Raw genomic sequence first — 24,986 nt, forward strand, 5'->3', positions numbered from 1 at the left:
GAAACTGCCTCAAAACAGAAAGCAGTCCTAACAAACCATTTTCTAATTAAAGTATAACATTAGAAATGGCACATATGTTTTACTCCTGAGTATCCATGCAAGTGGAACGCATGTGGTGACATGGAAAATCCAAAAGCAAGAATAATCAAAAATCATTCATATTCAGCGGGGAGGGTATAGCTCAGTGGTAGAGTGTTTGCCTAGCAAGCACAAGGTCCTGTGTTCAATTGCCAATACTGTCATTTAAATAAATAAATAAAACCTAATTACTGTATTCAATGTTGTATGTCAATTATATCTCAAAAAGAAAAAAAAAACTGGAGGAAAAAATCATTCATATTCACTGTGAAAACATAAATTTCTTTTCAAAGGATTTGCCTTCCTATTTAAATTTTGCTCAGGCTAGCATTAAACTGTGTTTACATTCTTGCTTGGACCATAAGATGAAAAGCAATTAGGAAGTACCATAGTTTAAAATTTGCTATATGGATAATTTTATTTCAATGGATTGAACATGGATAATGTTTTTAATATGGATAATTTTAATTCAAATTAAAGTGCTGCCACTATTTTTTTAATCTGACATCTCCCTGATAAATGCAACAGACTCATTTCCTATTACTTATAAGCTGTAATACTGGAGATTTTATGACACGTATAACAAAATCTACACTATACTCAGGCTGTAATCAAATGAAGAGCTAATTTTTGAATGATGCAAGATCTTATTCTGAACGGTTGACATTTCTTTTTCTAAGGTGGAACACAGACAATTCTACTGCCAACCCTTTGGTATATTCTCCTTTGAATCAAAGGTATTGTAAGATAGAGTAGGTAAAATTTAAACATGTATAAAAGGATTAGTTACTACATTTGTATCAATCTCCCAGAAAGTAGAACTAAACAACAAAAACGGATCAAAGCAGAGAAAAGATAAGAAAGTCAATCCAGCAATCCCAACATACAAACAACAGAAGTTTCAGAAAACAGAAGGTAAAGAAAATGGAAAGGAAGAAACCAGCAAAGTAGTAATAGAAGAAAATCCCAGAAATGAATTATTTGAGTTTCTAAAAAGAGCTCAATGAGTGCCCAGCATGAATGAAAGCAGCCCATGCCAGGCCCGTCATCGTGAAATTCCAGAACACTGGGAACAAAGAGAAGACTCCACATTATGTCCATAGAGTTTGGAAATACATAATATTAGTATTATCGTGTGTTATATTATAACACCAGTAAACCATTTCTAGATACTTGCTTATGTTTCCAGATTTGGTGGCCACTCTGTGCAAGTTTCCAGAGGAAAACATGGGCCACATTCAAAGTTTAGGAATCAAATGACTTCAGACTTCTTGACACTAGAACTGAATAAACAGCCAGCTGAACTAAGAGAAAAGGTGAAGATTAAATAAAGACATTTTTAGGATGCAAGTTTTAAAAATTTTCCTCTCATATAAATTTCTCAAGAGGCTACCTTCCAAGAGAGTAAATCAAACAAGGAAGAAGGCATAAGATCAGCAAACAAGAGATCCAATGTAAAAAAGAAGTAAAGGAAATGCCAAAGATGATGGTGAAGTGAAGTCCTAGGTAGGAAGGCTGTGACAGTCTATAAAACAATTTGTCCAGAAAGGAGGAGGTCTAGAGAAGAATCCAAGAGGGGTATATCTTAGAAGATACTTAAAATGATAGAACGTCTGAGGTATAGAAACGTAAGAAGAGATTTTCAGTTCTGTTAGAGAGTTCAAGAATAACTTAGTGACTGGGACACACAAACTAATCCAACTAAAAGTGAGGTGATTATTAACTATTTATTCATTTAATAATTCAGCAAATCTTTATTTTGCAGCTCTTGTGTGCCAAGAACTATTCTAGACTTTGGAAGACAGCAATGAACAAAATAAAGTTCCTCTCCACATGAACAATAAAAAACAAAGAATATAATAAAATGTGCAATAAAGAAAAACAAAGATGAGGGACCCAAAAAAGTTGTAGAAAAAAATTACCCAAAAAAGCAACCCTACTGAAACAATGGGAGAAGGAATGGAATAACTGTGCGTTGTATGGTAGAAATGTACAATGGAGATAAGTAAGTAGAGGCCAATAGGTTAACATTTAAAGGTAGAAGCAAAAAAATGGCACAAAATGCATGTTATTTAGAAGTATGAAGTTAAATATCAAAAGAAACAGCTATAAGAATTAAAAGTAGTTGCCTCAAAGGAGTATAAACTGGTCATAGAGAACAATAGGATACCAAAATGCTGTCTTTCATGAGTTTAACAGTACTATTTTACTTTTTAGACTATGTGAAAGTGTTAATTTGATTAAAATAGAATTTTAAATAAAAAATATTATTACTCAGCAAATATAAATGCACTTGTTCTTTGGTGCTATTTTATAAACAAAGTCCAAATCGAGTCCACTGAAATGGGGAACATCCTTTGCCATGAGGAATCTCATGCACAACCCAAAAAAGTTGGCTCCTATGCTTCTACCAACAGTCCCACCCAAGGGCAATGTGTAGGGCAAATAAAATGAAAGTTAAAGGGAGCCCCAGTCTCATAGAACCTAATACAAAACAGACAGAACTTGAAAGATGGAGGATTTAGGGAAAAAAGGAAAGGGAACAGAAGGAAACTCGTAGTTAAGATGCCTTCTTTTCTACTGGATTCCTATTTTTTAAGGACTCAGCTAAGAATCTGACAACAGTACAGCTGTTTTAACAGTCTTCTCCAGGCTATCTTTTACCAAGAATATGAACAGTAACAGTGTTACAAACTATAATACTTTCGGTTCTTTTTATACTTCGGGGTGATATTTTTTTAAAAATAGAGAATTTCTATATGTTGAATGTAATAAGATAAATATATTTAGATTCAGTCCATTCAATATCATATCTTTGACTAGTGTTACTTTAAATTAAATTTAAATTTAAAGCAGATTTAAAGATTACCATGATCTCCTCCCTACTGCCCAACTATCAGTTACTACTGCTAATGAAAATCTGACATACTGAAAGGTCCAAAATAAAAAGATTGAAAAGTTTTGTTCCACACTGCAAGCTTTCAATGGAAAAAAATTTATAACTAAGGAAATTTGATTACAGAAATATAGAATATATATAGTATTTAAAAGTATTGTTACATTATATAATTTGTTAAAATAGCCTGTTATTGTTCAAATTCTTAGCTGAGCTCTTTAAAAGATAATGTTTAGTATATAACAATTTTATTTATTGTATTATTATATATAACACTGAATATATAATGATATATTAAAATATATATTCTATCTAATATGTGTATTCCATCTATATATGTATACTATATATTCATCTAAAATAATTTCATGGAGGAATATTCATTGTCATTAAAGTGTTGGCCAAAACTAAAACTGAAATATATACACAGCTTTTTTCTCCTGCCTTTCAATAAGATCTTGCCTAGATCTACCTGGGAGGAAACAGAAACTTAAAAACCTTTACCACCAGCAAGGTTCAGGCAGCATTTCCTCTATACTCTCATTATCTCCAGTTGCTAAGTCAGTTCTATCCAACAGCTAAAACAACGTCTGCTCTAAAACTCACTACTCGCAAAGTTGTAAATTAAAGGAATTATTTACCTTAAAGACCTAAAATATCAATTCTCTTTTTAAAATATATTATCCAAAACTTAGAACTACTTTGAAAAATTAATAATTGAGTTTGTAACTCTAAAAGATTTTAAAGAAGATTCTGAAAAAGAATCAAACTACAGGTAGAAAATGAAATAACTTATCCAGTCACCCCTCCTGTCATTTCCTTCTCATACCACAGATAAATGGAAAGGAAGGGGCTGTCATATTACATACAATGAAAAGGAAGATGGGATAGGGGAAGAGAAGTCACAGGAACTATCAATAAGTAGTGAGCTTCAATTACTACTTAATTTTTACTATTTTTTTAATTATTATTAACTGTTTTATTATTATAGCACAGTTACAAAGGGATGAAGAACAGAAAAGGGACATTATGGTAAAGTACTTAGGATTGTTGGCTGGTGCTTAGTTGGAATACATCACTAACATTTAGAATTATTAGCCTGTGCTTATTGGAATACAAAATTTGAGTAAAAATTTTCAAGCACCAAAACAGAAATAATAGCAAAACAAATCTAAGGGAAAAAGTTTGCTTTGGGGGCCAACTTAAATAGTACATACGTTAAAATGTTACAGCTTAAATGTTAGCAGGTATCTTAAAATTCCTCTAGTCCAACCTTTGCAGGACTCTTTTCTTCTTCAGTATCCATGACAGAGAATCATCCATCCTTTGTTTTGAACTTTCCAAGTCAGGGAGTTCACTAATTTCCCAAAAAGTCTATCACTTCATTGTGGGAAAGCTTTAATTGTTGGGAGTACAGTCTGACTTCTTATAGTTTCTCTAGCAGGTCCCAATCATTACCTCAAAGCAACAGTAAAGAAGCCTGTACTATACACTACATAAAGGCCCTTCAAACATATTTATATATAAATGTGCAGATTCAAGCTATGGTTCAAAGGAAAATGAAGCATAAATCCTTAGAATAATGTTCACAGAATGTCATTTAAGTTATTCTAGAGGAAGCAAGAAAATTTGGTTAAGAATTATTCATTTAAAATATTATAAGCATTACTAAGAAAAATAATCACAGTTCAGAACTTCAAATTTTTTCAAACTTCAGCCTTTCAAGTGCCATCTTTATAACTTTGCCATACTCATAACAATTACTACCATTCTAAATAATACTTTTCTTTAAATTAACTCACATCATAAGTTAAATGAAGTATTTTAAAAGGAAACTTTATATTACAACTGTAAATGGAAAACCATTATGTATCATAAATAGAAATGAACATTAAAAATAAATACATAACTATAATATATGAATACATGTCACCTACCAATGCTGGTATGTGTTCCACCCTCTGAGAAGGAATGATTTAAACTGTCTATTATTGATTTATTTTTGGAAACATATTAAACAATTATAAACTTCTTAAAGCATTTCACAGAACTCTTCAGACAAAAGACATTATAACTGAAAACGGGTAAAACTAGTAGGAGTTAGAAAGGTCCTGACTCTACCACTTATTAGCTGTGTGTCCTTACCCTCATTAAGCCTCGAAATTTGTAGATATTGACAGGTATATGTAGAATAGATAAACAAGATTATACTGTATAGCACAGGGAAATATATACAAGATCTTATGGTAGCTCATAGTGAAAAAGAAGTGTGACAATGAATATATATGTATGTTCATGTATAACTGAAAAATTGTGCTCTGCACTGGAAATTGACACAACATGGTAAACTAACTATAACTCAATAAAAAATGTTAAAAAAATTAAAAAACAATAAAAAATTAAAATTTAAATAAAGCCTCAATTTCCACATCTGCAAAATGGGGATAAAAAGAATAGCTATCTCATAGGGTGTTATATAAATTAAACAAAACCATGCAAAGCTAAATATGAAGTGAGTCACATGCATGCAAGCCCCTAGTTGCAGTATCACTCCTTGTATTATTTCTGCAGTTTGAGACATTCGCAAACATTAGCCATCTCCACATAGACCATTTTAATGGCATAGAAGTCAGAGTCTTTAAAGATACTGTATTACATCAGTAACTATAATGTAAAACACATTAATATAGTTAATTTCTAGTGTAAGAAAGTATTACTGCATTTCTGAGACTCTGTGGAATAGCCATGATACTTCAAAATCCAGCAGAGTGTTTCCACATGTACCTGGTACTACACATTTATACTTATGTAGGTTTCATAAAGTCTTAATATTAATTTAGAGAATTTTACAGTAAAACACTTACAAATTTAGTTTTGTAAAGCTCTCTTGTGCATTGTGCTTTTCTCGCTCATAGGCACTTTCAACTTCTTTGAATTCATTCTTGATCATTTCCAAATCAGCAACAGCTTCTGCTTGGCTGGCCTTTTCTACCTGCAAAGCTCCTTCAAGGTCTCGAATCCGTAACTACCAGATGACAGAAAAGCAATTAAAGGGAGTGAAGAAATACTAGCATCAGCCTCAAACTGAGTACAGTACTTTATCAAACAGCAGATTATCATTCATCCAAACAAGTTTTTCTTTCTGTTTTTGGTTTAAAAAAGGAAAATAAACAAAAAGCAGTCTATTCCCTTCCTCAACATGATTAATGGAAGGGAGGAAGAGTGGAAGACTCAAGTACGCTATGAAAAAGGACAGACTGATGCAACATCATCTGTCCTACCAAAGTGCCTAATTTTGACCTGCTAACCCATTTGAACATTTCTTTCATAAACATAATAAGTTAAGTGGTTTTTGAGAACTAAAGGGAAGTATCCTTCCCCTCTTTTGAGAAACATTATTATATGAACATCTTCATAAGCTTAAGAAAGTTAAAAGATCTTTTTATTCCTAGAGATTTTTCACTGTAAAAAGTTAAAATGTTTATTATCAAATAATACTATTTGACTAAAATATTTATGGGTGTAATAATATGATATTTGGAATTTGCTTCAAAATAATTTGGGCGTAGGAGACTAGAAGAGGATTAATAGATAACACACAATTGGCCTGAGGTTAAGTCTTGAAGCTGAGTGAGGGGTATACGGGTAGTTCATTTCACTGTTCTCTCTACTTCTGCATAAACTGGAAACTTTACACAATGAGACATTTTAAAAACCAGATTCCCTGTACATGCCAATAGTAGATAAACAAAGTGCGTTCCCATAAAAGAATAATTTGCAGATGTAAAAAGGCTACAAAACAACTTTCAAAAAGTAAGTTCTCTATGTGGGCCTCCATGTAGTGTCAATATATACTGAAAAGAGCAAAGTCCAGATCACTGTATACAGTATGCTATACTTTGGGTAAACAAGTGGAAAACATAAGGATATGTACAGGCAAGAGAGTAGAATAACGATAGGGACAAGAGTGAAAGTAAGAGTTTTCAACTGCTTGCTTTTGTTTGGATTTTTGAAGTATGTGAATATTTTATCTTTTCAGAAAATTAAGTTAAAAATAAAAATAAGTTTGTTAAAGTTCAAAAGAAGATGGGGGTTGGAAAAAAATGCTTTACACTAGATAGAAAATGGGCTTTGGAACCATAAGACTCAGGTTTGAGTCACAATTCTTCAAATTAACTTAAGTGCCCTTAGACATATTAAACTCCCAGAGCCTAAGGCTCTTCATCGGTAAATAATAAATAATAACAACAACAATAATAATATACAGACTGTCTACAGGGTTGCTACAAAGACCTAGTGAGACAATGTGTATTTAATATTAATATGCATTTAATATTTGATATAAATATAAAATAATTATTTAATAAGTGTTTAGGTAAATATCATTAGGCACTTGATATGTGCCATGCAATGAGCTGGTGCTCAAGATATACACACTCATCGTGAAAATACACAGTCTTAGCATTTGTTAGAAAAGGACGAGTGCTTCCTGTCACAGAGGCAGACCCAAATGGCCATGAAATCAGAGAAATGCTATGAACACTGTGTGACACAGCCTCCCAGGTATAGAAAAGATAACCTGAGTTAGGAAAAATGAACTCACCAAAAAATGCAGCCTAGGAAATAGAAAATGTTTCAATAAATTAATCTATACAAATAACAAATCACCAGAATTACTATCTCTAATTATCCAAACATATTGTGGAGTAATTGAGACATTGAGATAATAATTGAAATAATATAACTAATAATTTATTCTCTTTCACTAAAGTCAAGAAGTAGAACAGATATGTGGATACAACTTTGTAAATTTTCAAAATTGGTCTTTTAAATTTTATTTTTCTTTGTTGTTTTGTCTAAACCCAATGCTCACAAGTAAAATAATAAAGCTAGGAAACATTTTCTTCTATCTACATTGCTATTTTCTTTCAGAAAATATGCAAACTCAATCACAAACGATAAACCAATCCAACTGAAAGAAAAGCAGACTTAAAATAATCAATTCTGAGTCAACTCTCTTGAATCTATTTTCTCATTTTTATGACGCATCCAAACAAATTTAATAACAGAATATTTCAAACATATTTTTAACTACAGTTTATGATAAAATGGTGATTACAACTATTTACTAGTCTCATTTGCTTTTAAACTAGTCTGATACTGAATTTTACTAGGTGTATGTCATTGAAAATACTTGTCAGTATTTATAGATATATGACTCAAATACACACTTTTGCTTTTTTCTAAGTTACAGCACTAAATTGAGTATCAAACATTAATTTTTAATTATATGAGCAAAAAATATACATGCAATAATTTTCATTTTATAGCTACTAACTATATATTCTCAGTCATATAACTACAATGAAAAACTTAAATTTTGAATTCTACTTCTTTCATGAATTTAAAACTTCAGCTTTACTGCTTATTAATGCCATTTTAAAACAAAGAAAAAAAAAGCTTAACTTAAACAAGTTTGCTTTACATATAGATGCACTCAAATACATGGGTCTGAGAATTATGTAGGTAAAAGGCATTTCATTAAAGATAAAACTGAAAATACTGTATTACAAAATTCTTGCAGACTGTTGTATCCTATATTAAGACCTGTTTAAATAACAAGGTAAAATTTGAAAATTCTACTAATTAAATTTTAATATAGCAGAAAAGTCTGAGTCTTTTTAAAATACTCAAATTTAAGTATGGAATTTGGACTTTGGAACTTTATGTAAAACTCTTTACAACAAAGGCTTGGTCCATGGTAGTAGTTTGCCAACCCCCAGTTAAAATGCCTTTGCTTCTTTTGCAAATTCCTTCTCTTTCTCTAAGACCTAGGGAAAAGGACACTTTCCTCAGGATGCCTTCATTTACTTCCCCTCACAGATTAATCCTTCTCCTTATTACGCTCCCACAGTATTTAGTATTTCCTATTTCTAACTATATCTATATATAGGTACACAGAATCTCTGGTAATAGAATGTTTAAGTCCCAGTTTGAGCTCATTCATCTTCATACTTTCAGCTCTTAATATGGCGACAGGTGATATGCACAGGATATACACTTAATCAGTGAAGGTGCATATTTTTTAAAAGTTTTCAGAAAGAAGTTCATCCTATGGATGTTGCTAAAAAAGAACACTCTGATCAGCAAATCTTCCTGAAATGGGCCAGATGGCAAACATTTTGTACTCGCAGGTCATGAGGTCTCTGTCACAACTAGTCCACTATGCCAGTGTAGCACAAAAACCACCACAGACAATATAAACCTTCATAAGAACATGCAGTGGGTGATTCGGCCCTGGGGTGTAATGGGGCAGGTCCTCTCTAACAGAGTAAAGACTACCCTCAGCTATTTCTTTAAACAGAATAACGCATGTCTTAACAATATGCTACCTATTCTAAATGCACACCTTAGTTCTCTGAACATAATCCTGTTTTTTCTAGCTTAATAAAATTCATACAAAAAAATGTATTTTCATTTTACCTGAATAATTTCAGAATTAAATTTTGATTCCAAATGTGCTGCCCTTTCTGCTTCAATATTTTCTTCTAATTTCCTCACTCTTAGTGTAGTTGCCTGAAAACAAATTAGAAGTTTAAACTCATAAGCATTGATATTTAAATTGGGTATAGATCACTATTGTAATGAACACTTCATATCACTGTAGCCTCATTTTTTTATCTGCAGAAGCATAAAAGTTATATTTTAAAAATCATGTAAAAAACCATGTAAAAATCATGCTTGGGAAGAATGCTCCCAAGCTTGCTTTCTCTTTCTTTTTTATTAAGGTATAATTTGCATGTAATAAATTACATATGTTGAAAGTGTATAATTTGGTGAGTCTTGTAAATTCACAGACACAGAAAGTGTATTAGTGACTGCCGGTAGCCAGGGGCAGAATGGAGGAATAAGCACTGACTGCTAATGGGCATAAGGTTTCTTACTGGGGTTATGAGAATGTTCTGAAATTAAATAATGGCAATGGTTTCACATCCTTGAATGGTACACTTTAAAAGGGTGAATTTTATGATAGTGAAGTATATCTCAATAAAAAATAAAAAGAATCCCTAAGTGTAAGAACCAAGGACATGGGGGTGAGGGGTATAGCTCAGTTGGTAGAGTGGGTGTTTGGCATGCATGAAGTCCTGGATTCAATCCTCAGGGCCTCTGTTAAGAAGAAGAAGAAAAAAAATCTAAAGAATCAATAACATTTCAAAGAAGTCACAGCCACCTAAGTAAAGCTTCTTGATTTCTGTCAAAAAGTTCCTCTAAATGCTGACTTTAGTCCTTAGAACAAGGGATCCCCCTTGGCTACAGGGAGAAAGCATGGTATGTACTAAAACAGAAAAATCCTTATGGTTAGCCAGATTAAAATGAGTATTACCCTAGGTAGGGCCAACACTAGTGGAGGGAAAAAATTACTGTAACAACACAAGATGAAATTTCTGTCCTTGAAGAACTAAAGTCAACTTGCTCAGTACTCAAAACACTTCTGTTAGGTTCTACAGGCCAGAAGAAGTCTAACCATTGTCAAGGAAATAACCCATAGACCTTGAGAATAAAGGATCAAAACAAGCAAAAAGCTAATAAAGGGCAAATAGAAAAACCAGTCTAACAATGTTAATATACTCTTTCAGATTCCAAAAATTATTTGCATAAGTTTATCAAAATAAGCATTATATCTTATTAAAATAAAGAATATTCAGTGATTCTGTAATAAAAAAATGAACAATTCAAGTCTTCTTTTCATTTTTCATGTATATGTTGTCATATTAATTATCTGATTTTCACTACAAAAATCAAGCAAATGTTTTGTTTTATCTGCCTAAACCAAAACCAAATGGGTTGAAATAATAAACCAGAGATCACATCTTTATTTTCACACTTTCTGGTTTTAAATGAAACGTCCAGAAGAAAACAAATCTATAAACTGTTTATTGATACTAAAATGATCAATTAATCAGTAAGGACAACAAAAAAATTTTCAACTCTTTAAACAAATTTCTTCCAAGAGTAGGTTTTGCTGATGGAAATAATTAAACTAAAGCCCTCCTAATAAATTTTGTTTTTCATCTTCTAGTCTGGTGAATTAATTCTTACATCCAGCAGAGGGTGACAGAGGAACACCAACTTGCTGTTCACAAATATTTTTCTCCAATATACTATCTACGAGAACTAGTACAACAACCATAATCTGTCTCTCATTAGTATCCAATCCTAATGTAATCTACAAAGCAAGAGCAGAAAGTATAACAGAATCCATATTAAAATACAAAATCCAACACAAATCCATATATACCACCAGCCAATTTAACTAGATACAAGTTTGTCTATAATACAAGGATTATACAATATGCTGTCTGTTCCCCAATACTATGAACATCAGTGTGCTTTATGTAACACAAAACGATCACATTTTTTTATCATTTATTAGCTGGTTGTCATGTCCTTTCCTACTGCAATACACTGCCAAGAGATTTTTATTCCAGTAAATTCTGTGTTCGTTGTACCTAATTTTTTTTTATTTTATGATTTATATCTCATTAAACCACAATAAGCCCAATTAGATAAGAAAAATGAGTTTTCATTCTTTGAAGAAGGTAACATAGAGATGGCTGTCTCCTGTCCAACCCTTTGGTAGATGTTATTTTATGATAACACAGGCATGAGCTGCCAACTCCAATTGAGCAGCAGAACTAACCAAACAAATCCAGACCACATTTGTTCTCCACACCACATTTGCTCCTATAACTTTCAGGGCCAAAAGTTTCACAAAAGTTATGAAAACATATGTGCACAATGAATCTGCTGAAAGACTGGGCAAAAAACAGTTCCTATTACATCCTTTCCTCCTCAAACAGAATACACCCAGCTTAAAGGATATATGTGAACTTAAAGAATTAGTCATACAGAAAAACTTCAATATATAAAATTCACCCCACTAAAATGGACATCAGGAAAAATAGGGGAGGAAATACCACGTAAGTACATACTAATTAGAGATTTCCAGTATGTGTTACATAGTACTGTTTCCAAAACAGCTGCACAAAGTTTACCCCAGAATGTCGACAGCTGGGTAAACAGAAAGTGGTTGTTTAACTATTTTTCCAGATTTTATCACCTGATATTTCCAATTAATGAATACTCTTACAAGTAACCAATATAGTAATAATCTATCTTCAAAAAGATGATTCTAAAGGACTGAGTCATCATAGACTGATTAATTCTATAATGGTTATTTTAGTGGTAAGTATATTTTATTATATTTTAACGGCTGTAAATAATATATTATACGTGTGTTAACAATTAACTACAATACCTATTCCTTACTTATGTGGGGGTAGGGAGAAAAGAATGGTTACCATACTTGGAGCCCTTAATCGGAAGATCTCAAAGTATTTTTTATTACTAAGAAAGAAATCTTAGAGAGTCAAAATCTCAGTATTTGAAAAACAGAAGCACCATAATATCACAATACTTAAGTCATATGTTGAGGAGTCATAACTAAGAACATCATATAAGTCCTTTCCTATTTATCATCCTTGTTCTAATCAAAGAACTTGAAAAGTAGTATTATTAATTAGTCTGACCTTTAACGTGGGCTCTTTATTTTTTAAAGTAAGCACTTACATTGCTAAGTGTCACATTTGCATGAGTGTACAGTACTTATGTTAATGTCATTGACGACATAAATCCTAAAATTGAATACTAATATTCTACAGTTTTCAAAGAAGTGTCATATGTATTTTGTCATTTGACTCAATAATATGGTACATTTTACAAAACAAGCCAATACAACATAGTACATAATATTTTAAATCTTTATAAGGCATTCTTATCTGAATATCTGGGGGTTTTAAGTAGGTCTCTTACATCACATGTAGCCAGTACACTATATAAGAAAAACAGCTCTAGTCAGAGGCAGAATTAATGCTGCTTTTGTGACTTGTAACATGGGAACTGCTGTGTAAAAGTGAACAGCTGATCTTCTGATCAAGGAACACTGATCCACTAAATTCTACCCTCACAAAAATCCAAACATGTTATAGTTATTCTCAATCTCATTAAGTGCACATCACTTTATTAAAACACAAGCTTATCAAAAACAAATGAACATGCTTGCATCTTTCCATGATCATCTCACTGATATTTACTCTACTATGTAGGTCCACCAAAAAGGAAAACAGAATATTTAAAGAGTACCTACCATGTGCCAGAAAAAAAGGAAAACAACCTGTGTCGTAGATGAAAACTTATCTGTCTCTAACTGATGCTCCTTTTATTTCTCTGCTACAAATTACTATTTATTTTTAACTGTTTTATTAATAGCCCAATCATAACTGTTTTCCAGGATCCTTTTGATTATCTTATATGAACAGGCTCACTTAAAGCAGTCCTCACTTTAAAATAAAACAGCAGTACCAAGAAATATCCAAATGTACAAATATTCAGAGCTCTATGTACCCATCACCTTGACCATGATTAACTCTGCAGTTTCAGGAACCTCAAAATTAGTCACTGAATATAGCAATAATCGAAGGCTTAACAAATTCAGGATGGACATAAAAAGGCAATGAGATGATTATAGGAATAAACTGGAGAACAAAGAAACTTCTTTTATTCACAAGGATTGAAAAATTAAGTATTTCACTCAGCCTGTAAAAGAGTTTAGTGAGGGAAAAAAGATTACACATTATATATTATACTTTCAAGGTATAATAAAAGAAACCACAGACAATGAAAATAGGAAATTTCAGGAGAAGAATTTACAGACCACAAATTCTGATTAGCATGATAATAAATTAATTTAGCATCTTTAAAATCATCTTTACCTTTTCTGGCAACAAAAAGTTCAGTATTTAACAAATATTTGAATAAACTTCCAATTTTAAAATCCACTTGAACATAAATACAAAAATATATAATACTTATAAGCATAATTGTGTAACACAGGTGATTTCATTATATATCTACTTTACAGTTGATAATCAACACAAATAGCTGTTTAAAAACCATTCCTACAAACACACGATGGCTTTATAAAGATGACTCATAAGAGGTTGCTTCATGGACAATGTGAGAGGTGAGATTCATTTGTCTTCCCCTTTTCACTTAAACGTAGTATACGTGTAGAGAAAAAGGCTACATTCTACCTTTCTTTATGTTGTTATAATATAGAATAAGACTGACAGACGCAATTCAGAATTTATTTGCAAAGACTGTTTTCTCCCACTGTAATCTTCATGAAATTCTTCAGTTCTCTCAGAATTAGGTTTGCATCTTCTCTTTTCTCTTTTCTTATTGAGTTAAGCTTATTTCCCATGATAAAAACAAAACATAACAAAACAAAACAAAAACCTCCCCTAGTTGTAAAGAGGTTTATAAAAGCCATGGATATTTCTTTTACAGTTCACTTTTCCCTTGGTTCTGTGGTATCCAGCACCACATTTAGAAAATTGGATTGGGAGTTTGTTTTGTTTTTTTTTTTTTAATCTAAGAAACCATTGATCCATGTTAAAATGATTAAGCTACACAATGGTCTATAGTTTATCAGATTTTTTAAATTTATATATATATACACATACACACACACACACACACACACACACATATAAACTTTTGGGGACCAGGCACATAAAGAAATTGCCTTTTCATGAAACATAATTGTTAAAGCTTCACTAAAATTTAAAACATTAATCAGGCTAAGTGTCTATTATATTCATTGCTTTAGTCTTATATTACTGACATTAAACAATGTGTTCTATTAAATTAAAATTTCAACAATTTTCCTCTCTATTATTTCATCTTATATTACTCCTTTTAAAAAAATACCACTGATGATTATTTAACTACTGAAAATTACTAGTAGTTAATGTCTCCACAAATGAATGTAAAAGTGGCAATAAACTGCTCTCTAGAAATTTAACTTCTCCTTCAATTATGTCATCCTCTGGTCAAATAGCCAATACAAACACATTCACTTAAACACAAAGCAAAAATTTTTAACGTGTCTAAATATGAAGAATTATAGATAAGTCACAGGACTATATTTGTCCACTTATAAAATTCTTATAAATAAAATAAAAATAGAGACTATCTGGACTACCTTCAGATTCTCCAAAAGCAGAGACGTGGCATAATCAAAAGTATTTATGGAGTAGCTAAAAAAAACCCACAAGTAAAACTAGTCTAAAACAATGTCATATTTACAACATCAATAAAAAAAGAAATTAGAGCAGGTGAGTATTTTATAAGAAAAATAATCAATACTGAGTTGTCCAAAAACAAATCCTAAAGTTTAGGCGTTAGACATTTCCTCACTTGAGTCAAATTTGGCTTACCAAGAATTTTATCAACGAAAATTACTGTTACCTAGTACTTCACATCTCTAAGGCAATTAAAATGTTTTCAGTGATGATCATAGAATTTTATAGCATCCTAAAGTGGCTTCCGAATGATTTTTTTAATTCTAAGTATATTCAGAACTTTAACTCTATTCTAATCCTTTTTAATCAGCTGTCCACAAACCATATAATATTAAAAATGATAAAATAAAATATAATGATATATTCCTAAATTTTCTGACCTGAAAAATGTTCAGCACAAGTGACAAAAAAGCTAAAAATATTTAGAATATAATCTCATTTTTTAATTTTTTCTCTAAACTTATATAAAATTAGACCATGCGTGGTAAGAGTAATTTTATCTTTGCCAAGTTCATATTTGTCATTATCATTAAGAGTTTCTATATATTCCACACTCCATTCTCCCTACTATTAACATCTTATAATTATATAGTACAAATAACCCATTAAAAATGCAAAATGGATCAGAATAAATATTTCTCCAATGATATACAAATGGTCAGTAAGCATATGAAATGATACTCAACATCATTGGTCATCAGAGAAATACAAAGCAAAACCACAATGAGATACCATTATACACCCACTATACAAGCTGTCATTAAAAAGACTGATAGTAACAAGTGATGGTGAGGATCTAGAGAAATTGGAACCATCATACATTGCTGGTTAGAATTGTGGGAATATAAAACTGTGCCACCACTGTGCATAACAGTCTAAAGTTAAACATACAGTTATCATGTGACTCAGCAACTCCACTCCTAGGTAGAACTATAAACATGTCCACAAGAAAACTTGTACACAAACGTTCATAGAGTCATTATTCATAACAGCCAAAAAGTGAAAACAGCTGTCTATCAATTGATGAGTGGATACACAAAATGTGGTATATAATACACTGAAAGATTATTCAGTAATAAAGAGGAATGGAGTACTGACAGACGATACAACATGGATGAATTCTGAAAACATCTTGCGAGGTGAAAAGAGTCAATCACAAAAGATCCAATATTGCATGATCCCATTAATATGAAATGTCCTGAATAGGCAAATATATAGACGCAAAAGTAGATTAATGGTTGCTTAGGGCTGAGAGGGAAGGAAGAAGAGGAGAGACATAGTTAATGGAAATTAATGGAAAAGTTCATGGAAATTAATGGAAAAGACCTATAGATTGTAGCATTCCAACATTTTCCAATAAAGTATTTGGCACATCTCCTTATCACTTGACAGTAAGGCTTCCCAAGACCAATACTCATATTTAAGTGCTACTCAACATCTCCACATGGATGTCTAATAGGCATATGAAATTTAAAGTATCTAAAACCAAACTCCTCATCTCTCCCAAATCTACCCCACTTGCATTCTTTGCCGATGAATAAATGGCAATGTCATCCCCCATATCTCAAGACAAAATCTTTAGTATTATTCTCTACTCCTTTATTTTCCTCTCACAAGGCAGGTCCAATAAATCTGAAAATTCAGCTGATTCTATCTTCCAAAATACATACAAATCTGACCATCTCCTCTACCACTAACTTGGTTTAAAACACCATAATCTCTCATCTAGACCACTTTAACAGTCTCCTAAATGGCCTCTTACAATGTGTTTTCCAATAAGTATAAAAAATGATCCTTTTTTATTTTTTTATTTTATTGAGTTATAGTCAGTTTACAATGTTGTGTCCATTTCTGGTGTACAGTTAAAACAAATCAGAGCGGGCATATCACTTCTCTTCTCAAAACCTTCCAATGGCTTTCCACCTCAGAAAGAAAGCCAAAGCTCTTACAATGAACTACAAAAGACTTTCGGGGTTCTATAAAATCTGCCTACCATTCTCTGTATCCTACTAGGCTTTCTCTTGCTCATTCCATTTCAGTCACAATGGACTACCTGCTATTTCCCAAACTTTCCAAGCACAATCACATCTCACAGCCTTTGTACTTTCTATTCCTTCTACCTAGAATCTCTTCTTACAGTTAGCCATATGGCTCAGCCTTTCTTCCTTAAAGTCTCTGCTCAAATGTCATCTTATCAAGTCAGCCTACCTTGACCACTAACATAAGGGGGTAACCATCCCATTCCATTATTTATTATAACCCTCATCTGCTTTATTCCTCTTCATAGGGCTTATCATGTTCTGTTTAATTTAATGTATGAGTCTCCCTGACCGAGTATCAATTTCAAAAGAGAAGATGCTTTGTTTTATTCACTGTTTGCCTCAAATACCCAAAAGTGTGCCTGACACTCACTATAAATATTTTCCAAATAAACAAATGAATACAGTAGTCACAATATAAGAACAGGATGCTACAAAAATGGTACAGAGAACAAGAGCCCTCAGAAACTAAAAAGAGAATAGAAAATATTCAATTAGAAGATTAGAAAAGTCAAATAAATCTCCCACAAAGCAACAACAAAAAGACAAAGAGAAAGACAACAGAAAGGTAAGAAAAGCAAAAGACAATCCAGTTGGTCAGACAATTAAATAATTAAAAGCCTAAAAAATAGAAAGTGGAAAAAACCCTAAAGAGGAAATTATGAAGAAATAATATGAGAGAATTACACAAAATAAAGGACATGAGTCCCCTAACTAAAATAGTCACCAAATGCCCTGCACATTGAATACCAAAAAACCTATACTAAGAAACACTGCTTATCTTTGATGTTCTGAAATTTTATTGTCAGTGGAAATTCTACAGCAGTAATAGCTTGGCATCTTCACAAATACAAAGGGAAAAGAAAGCTATAGATAGAGAATGGATAGATTGAGAGACTTAAGAGACATCAGTTAATTACAATTTGTAGACCTAATAGGGATTCTGATTCAAACACACATTTATGCCATATATGGAGCAATTTGAAATGTGAAAAATGCCTGGATATTTGATTATATTAAGTAATTACTGTTTATTTAGGTTTGATATTGATAATATGGTTCTAAATAAAAGACCCTTTATTTTTCACAAAACACAATTAAATATTTATGGTTAAAATAACATGATGCCTGGGATTTGTTTCAATATAATATGGGAAGAAGAAAAGTGAGTAGGGGTGTAAATGATACCAGATTGCCTATAAATGAATAATTGTTGAAGCTGGTGATGGATACGTTAGGTTCATTATACTATGCTGTCTAGTTTTTTTAATGTTCAAAGTTTTCCATTAAAAAAAGTGAAAAATAAGAAAAGGGAACCCTCATGCAACACTGGTGGGAATAAAAATTGATGTAGCCACTATGGAAAATAGAATGGTGATTCCTCAAAAAATTAAAAATAGAACGACCATATGATCCAGCAACTCCATTCTTGAGTACTTCTCCAAATAAAACAAAAACACTAGTTAAGAAAGATATATGCACCCCTAAGTCCATTGCAGCATTACTTACAACAGCGAAGCTATGGAAGCAATCTTAGTGCCCACCAACAGATGAATGGATAAAGATGTGGTATATATATACAATGCAGTATTAGTCATCCATAAAAAAAAAAATGAAATCTTGCCATTTCCAACAACATGGATGGACCTGGACAGTTTTACGCCAAGTGAAATAACTCAGATAGAGAAAGACAAATATTTTATCATTTCACTTATATTTGGAATCTAGAAAATAAATGAATAAACACAACATAACAAAAACAGAGTTATAGATAGAGAGACCAAACAGGTAGTTGCCAGAGAGGAGGCAGTGGGAGGGGAATAAACAGGTGAAGGAGACTGAGGGACAAACTTCGAGTTGCAAAATAAATGAGTCACAGGTATGAAATGTACAGTGTGGGGAACATAGCCAATAACTATGTAATATATTTGTATGATAACAAATCATAACCAGATTTATGGTGATCATTTTGAAATGTACAGAAATATCAAATCACTACATTGTGTAACAGGTACTACACAATGCAAGTGTTGTAGGTGAAGTATACTTCAAAAACACACTCATACAAAAAGAGATCAGATTTATGGTTACCAGAGGCAGGTGGGGGTGGGGAGAGGTATTTGGATGAAGGCAGTTGCAAAGTACAAACTTCCAGTTACAAGGTAAGTAATTCTAGGGATGTCATATACAACATATTACATATAATTAGCACTGCTGTATGAAAGTTAAGAGAGTTACGCAGAAGAGTTCTCATCATAGGAAAGAAATTTTTTTTTTCTGTTTCTTTCGATTTGTATCTATATGAGATGATGGATAGTCACCAAACTTATTGTGGTCATCATTTCATGATATATGTAAATATATCAGATCATTATGCTGTACACCTTAAACTTATACAGGGCTATATGCCATTATATCTCAATAAAGCTGGAGGAAAAAAAGTTTAAAAGAATAGAGGACCAGGAAAACTTTCAGACAGGAAAAGAGTGAGAAAACGGTCACCAACAAGGGAATACAAATAAGAATAACATCAGGCTAATCAACGGCAACAGAAGAGTCTGGGAACCAGTGACGCAAGGCCTTCAAATTCTAAAAGAAAGACTTCCAATCTAAAAGTCTGTATTCAGCCAGATTATATCCATCTTAATATTTTACTGATAAAAAACGTGTTCAGACATGCAAGATCAAATAAAAATTAGCTCCCAGACACCCTTTCTTTAGAAACTACTAGACTATGTACTCCAAAAGTAATGGAGGCAAGGGACCTAAGAAACAGAAGATCCAACAGAGGATAACGAAAAGTCCCCGGGTGATGGCTGTGCCAAGTGCCTAGACAGCACTGAGGAGGTGGTGCAGAGGAGAGTCCCAGAAGAATAGGATAATTTTCTGAGGAAAGATTCCATAAGGTGGCCAATCAGAATTCCTTCCTGGTTTTAAAAAGTTACACCCCCACTTTCAAGGTACAAGAATTTTTAACAGCAATTTTACCCTCAGCAATGCTGGGTACTATCATTTTCTTTAATCTTACTATTGTTATGAGTGTTACTGTCTTTCTTACATTATGGTGAGGTTAACTATTTTTCATGTTTGTTATTCATCCGAAATTATTCTTTCATATCTCCTTTGACTTTCTTGGTAGGTTTTTTTCATAAAGGCTTTCTGCTTTTTCTTACCAAATAGTAGGGGATTTAGAGAGAGAGAGATTTATCCTTTGCTGTAAATATTTTTCTCATTTGGTTGTCCTTTTATTTTATTAGAAGTGGAGGCTTTACTTATGTATGACTTTAATTTTTCCTAGTCAAAGCTATGAATTTATTCCTTTACAATTTTGTTCTTCTGCTTTATTACTAGTAAGTCATACTGCACTCAGAGAGCAGAAAAAATTAATTCAAATTTTCTTCTTAGTTTATTGCTATTTTTAATATTTTACTCTTTTTAATCCAACTTGAATTTATTTTAGAATATAATGTCAGGTAGGAATCTAATTTTATTTTGTCCTAAATATTTAACCAATTATTTTAACATGATTCACTGAATAATCTTTCCTATTCTTACTGATTTAAAATATCTTGATATACTAAATTTTCATATATACTCTGCAAGCTCTACAAGTCTACTACTGGTCTTTCATTTCTGTGCCACTGGAAGTCTGATCTTAGAGATACTGTAATTTTTGGCCACTCAACAACCTTTTCCCTCCTTTTGGTACCAGCATCCTAATTTCCTAAAAAAGAATTTCTTTTGAGTGGCTTTAATTTTAGTAGAATTGAGAGGGATTTATTTGGGGCAAATTATCTCTTTCAACCAAATGTTCTCTTTCTGAGATTTGAATCCTGAATAATGTTACAAAAAGAATGAAAACTGCTGGTACCAATTAACCCCAATTTCATCCATCATTTCTGCTACCAAGAGCTCTGGAGGTGCTCTGGGACTCATATAATTTCTGAGCCTGACTCCTTAACATCCCTCTGAATCTGTGAATATGATTCCCATATTCACTGAATCCCCTATTTAAGTTAACCAAAGCTGGTTCCTGTTGCATACAACCAAAAACCACAACTGGTACATTACTGAAGCTTTATAATCTGTATTAACTTCAGGTATAGTAAGTTCCTACTCATTAGTCTTATCAAAATGTTTTAGAGACTCTCATGTGGATGAATTTTACAATCTGTCTTTCCAAAGCAAATCCACTGAATTTCTGATTGGAACTGCTTTAACCCATAATATAATCTAGGGAAGATTCATATCTTTACACTGTTAAGTGTTCCCAAAATGTCTCATCATTTTCTTTTAAGACTCTCAGTTAAATTCCAGTTTTTTAAAATGTATTTATTGTTAATTGCATTCCTGTTGTTGTCAGTGTGGTGATGAAAACTGTTCTAGTATTTTATTCTCTGATTATTATTGTTCTAAGAATGTAAACGTAGCTGTTATACATTATTTTCTTTTTGACCTCCTTCTTGAATGTTCTTACTAGTATCAGTAATTTCAAAGTTTATTTTCTTGACCATTCAGGTTATCGGGGTTAGTATATCATCTTAAAATAGTAAGAATCATACCTTCTTTCCAAAAATTATAATTCTTACTGCTGTTCTTGCATGTATATATTTCTTTGGCTAAAATTCTCAGCAAATGTTAAATGACAAAAGTGAACTTAAGGAGAGAATCTCCAGCATTTAATCATTAAATACTCTTTATAAATGTTTATTTACCTAATAAGAATTATAAGTTTTTGTTAGGATAAAATTTACTTATCTATTGAAATATTTAATTTCCCACAAAGCAAAAGAAAATTTTTTAAAAGAATTAACAAATAAGTTAGATTTCTCTCAAGATTCCAGTGATTATCAGTATCATTTACTCATAAAAATCATATCTTTCATTTGTAAACTGATACTCCTTTTCCATCTAAAGTCATACCTGAAAAACATTTTACAACACTATGCAGCTGGTACACATGATTTAAACTACAAAATTAGAATTTAGTATTAGGTATACAAAATATTTTCCTGTGCTGCTTCCTCAACCTTGTAATGTAAACAGTTATCCTCAAACTTTACAAATATTCCATGACAATTAACTGTTAAAAACAAACAGCTTTTTTTTTAATTAGGAACAAAATTTACTCAGATACAAAAGTTTTCAAAGAAGCTAATATTCAATTGAAATAAATGTCAAAAAAATTCGTTTCATATTTTATCGCAGAGTAAAACTTTCTCTGACTTTAAATTACTGACTGGAAACATATATATGCTATAAAAGAATGAGAAAATGTACCTCAAACTCTTTTCTAAGACGTTCCTCTCGTTGAGTGCTAAATTCGAGTTCATTTGTTTGTCGCCGTAAAAGGTCAGAGCAGTCCATGTGCTCAGCTTCTAATTTTTCTACTTTCTTGTGCATATTTTGTACAGCACTATCTTGTTCCTGGAAAATAATTCATTTTTGCATCAATAAGTTTATAAGCCAACAATGACTAAAATTTATTCTGTGTAAGACAGTGAGTAACTAAATCTGTGCTTCAACCATAATAATAGGTTAATTTACATAAGCAAGAGAGGACTGGATATTTTCTAGCAATGTTTCAAAATATACACGTATTTAAACAGCACTACCAGGGTTTTACAACCTAAAAAATCTGATTAATACATATTACAATTGAAAATGTATATAGCTTACTACAATGTTATGCCTATTCAACTGACCTCTGAAGGTAGTTACATAATACTGTGGTTCAACTGCCATGTATAAAGTTTTCCTCTCTCATTAAAATTGTATTAAAATATTTAGTAATACAAATATAAACCACTCCCTTGTGTGATAAGGAACGATTAGCCTGAATGCCTAATAATGACCCTTGAGAGATTTTTATGTGAGCTCATGGTACTTCATGCTTAGAGCTCTTAAAGTTGCATCCACTAGATGGCTGTATTTCATTTTCTCTTCAGTTTTCAAGTTTTGAAATCTTTGCTGCATTATTGAAAGAAAAATAACATCAAGTTGTCTTCTATTTAGGTCCTTCAATCTCCTTTTCCAACTAAACTCAGAAATCACAGTTGAATTTTATACAAGTTCAAACATAAAGTTAACACACATATCAAAGGTATTTTCCACAGTAATTTAGATTAATCTTTCTCACTTAAGGTGTTTGACAAAGCCTTGTTTCCCCTCTTTCCCTCACCAGCATAATCTTATTTGGGAACACACATGTATTAATACATGCCTCCAAGTATCCCTAACCACTCAAATGGTATGATCAGGATCTGAGTGAGAACGTTTCAAGTACCAAATATAATTCTCTGTAAAAAATTCTAGTTTGGCAAGTACGCAGCAGTATAGTCCACAAAGGATGAAGAAGAAAATTTAATTCCTCTCCACATTCTGTCATTCTTAAGACTACTATATTCTACACCTGACTACATATGAACTCTAAAGAATTATTTTCTTCAGGTAATGGGAACTCCTTAATATACAAAAGTTCATCTACTTACACATTTTCTATCTTTAAACTATCATAGATAAGAATAAAGCCGGGTACCAGAGCAAGAGTGTGTCAACACTGCCTACAAGCAACAGAGAGCACTCACAGTTTTCATCATGACACCCTGAATTCAGAAACAAAGGGTATTGTGAATAGCCCTATGTAATCTAACTTCATCATAAGAGTACCTTCATTTATGAAAGCAAGTTTTAAGACCATTAAGCATTACACAAGTATAAGTTACTATTATTATTCTACATGATAGGACCTCCTTCTCCAAACAGTCAATAGTATCAGTATTAATTCAAACTACTGTTAAATTATATGCCTTCTTGACTTACAAATATGTAATTCCAACTTCCAATCATCCACTTAGATCACTCTGTATAAAAATGTATAAACAGCAATTTACAAGGCTAATCACAAAATAAACTAAATAATTTGAAATAGAAACAAAGTCTATAACCAAAAATGTTTATCTCCTAGTTGAAGGCAATTATTTCAAACAATATTTATTAAATCAAGAAAAATAAAGTATTCAGGAAGTCTCATGAGATATATTTATAAGAAAATATGACTTGTGATTCCCATTGCTTTGATAAATAGTATAAAAAGAAAACAAAGAATCATTCCAAATACTATACTAATATATGCCTATCATTCCATGTGAGTTTGAATTTAATCCTATAAAAAAGAACTGGAAAATGAATGGCTATTAGTTAGGGCTTTAACTTTATGATATTTGACTTATTTAAATATTACTTACCAAGTAGCTTTCAACTAAAAGTCTTTCAAAATGTAGATCACAGTTCTAATGCAGAGGTCAAGTAGTCATTAATATTATGTGATAATTACTACACATTATTTGATATGGATACCAACATAGAGTTTTTATTGAACAAACTGCTTTCCTCATGTAGTATAATTTTTAGGAATTCTATTCACATATCCAAGAAATTTATAATACGTAATTAAGTTAAAAGATTACATTAATTAAAATTACATTGATTGATTTTTCTAATGTTAAACTCACTCGGCCCCTCCGGTATAAAATCCTTTTATATTTAATCTTTTTTGTATTTTTGCTGCATTCCGTTGGCTAATATTTTGTGTAATACTTTTACATGTATATTCATGAGTGAGAATGGCTATAATTATTAGCCCTTCTTGTATTCTTGTCAGTTTTAGTTTGGTATGTTATCAAGAATTTTCATCTCTGGCAGAGTTTATGTAAGACTGAAATTATTTGTTCTTTGAATGTTTCTTTCTATTCACTGGTGAAGTAA

General features: G+C 31.8%; 1 protein-coding gene across 17 annotated transcripts in view; it reads right to left on the bottom strand.

Annotated features, from left to right (window-relative positions):
• CCDC171 (coiled-coil domain containing 171) overlaps positions 1–24,986 on the bottom strand; it is a 488,107-nt gene that overhangs the window by 420,629 nt on the left and 42,492 nt on the right. For 15 of the 17 annotated variants that reach the window (XM_032477676.1, XM_032477674.1, XM_032477672.1 and 12 more), the window contains 3 exons: positions 22,500–22,646; positions 9,458–9,550; positions 5,839–5,999 (listed from right to left, as the gene is read on the bottom strand). In XM_032477676.1, the coding sequence (XP_032333567.1) occupies positions 5,839–5,999; positions 9,458–9,550; positions 22,500–22,646 (401 nt within the window). The remainder of the gene's footprint in view (positions 1–5,838; positions 6,000–9,457; positions 9,551–22,499; positions 22,647–24,986) is intronic. The other 2 variants (XM_032477673.1, XM_032477678.1) reach the window with 2 other exon arrangements.

Source organism: Camelus ferus, chromosome 4 (genome assembly GCF_009834535.1).
Source record: "Camelus ferus isolate YT-003-E chromosome 4, BCGSAC_Cfer_1.0, whole genome shotgun sequence".
NCBI classification, from domain to species: domain Eukaryota; kingdom Metazoa; phylum Chordata; class Mammalia; order Artiodactyla; family Camelidae; genus Camelus; species Camelus ferus.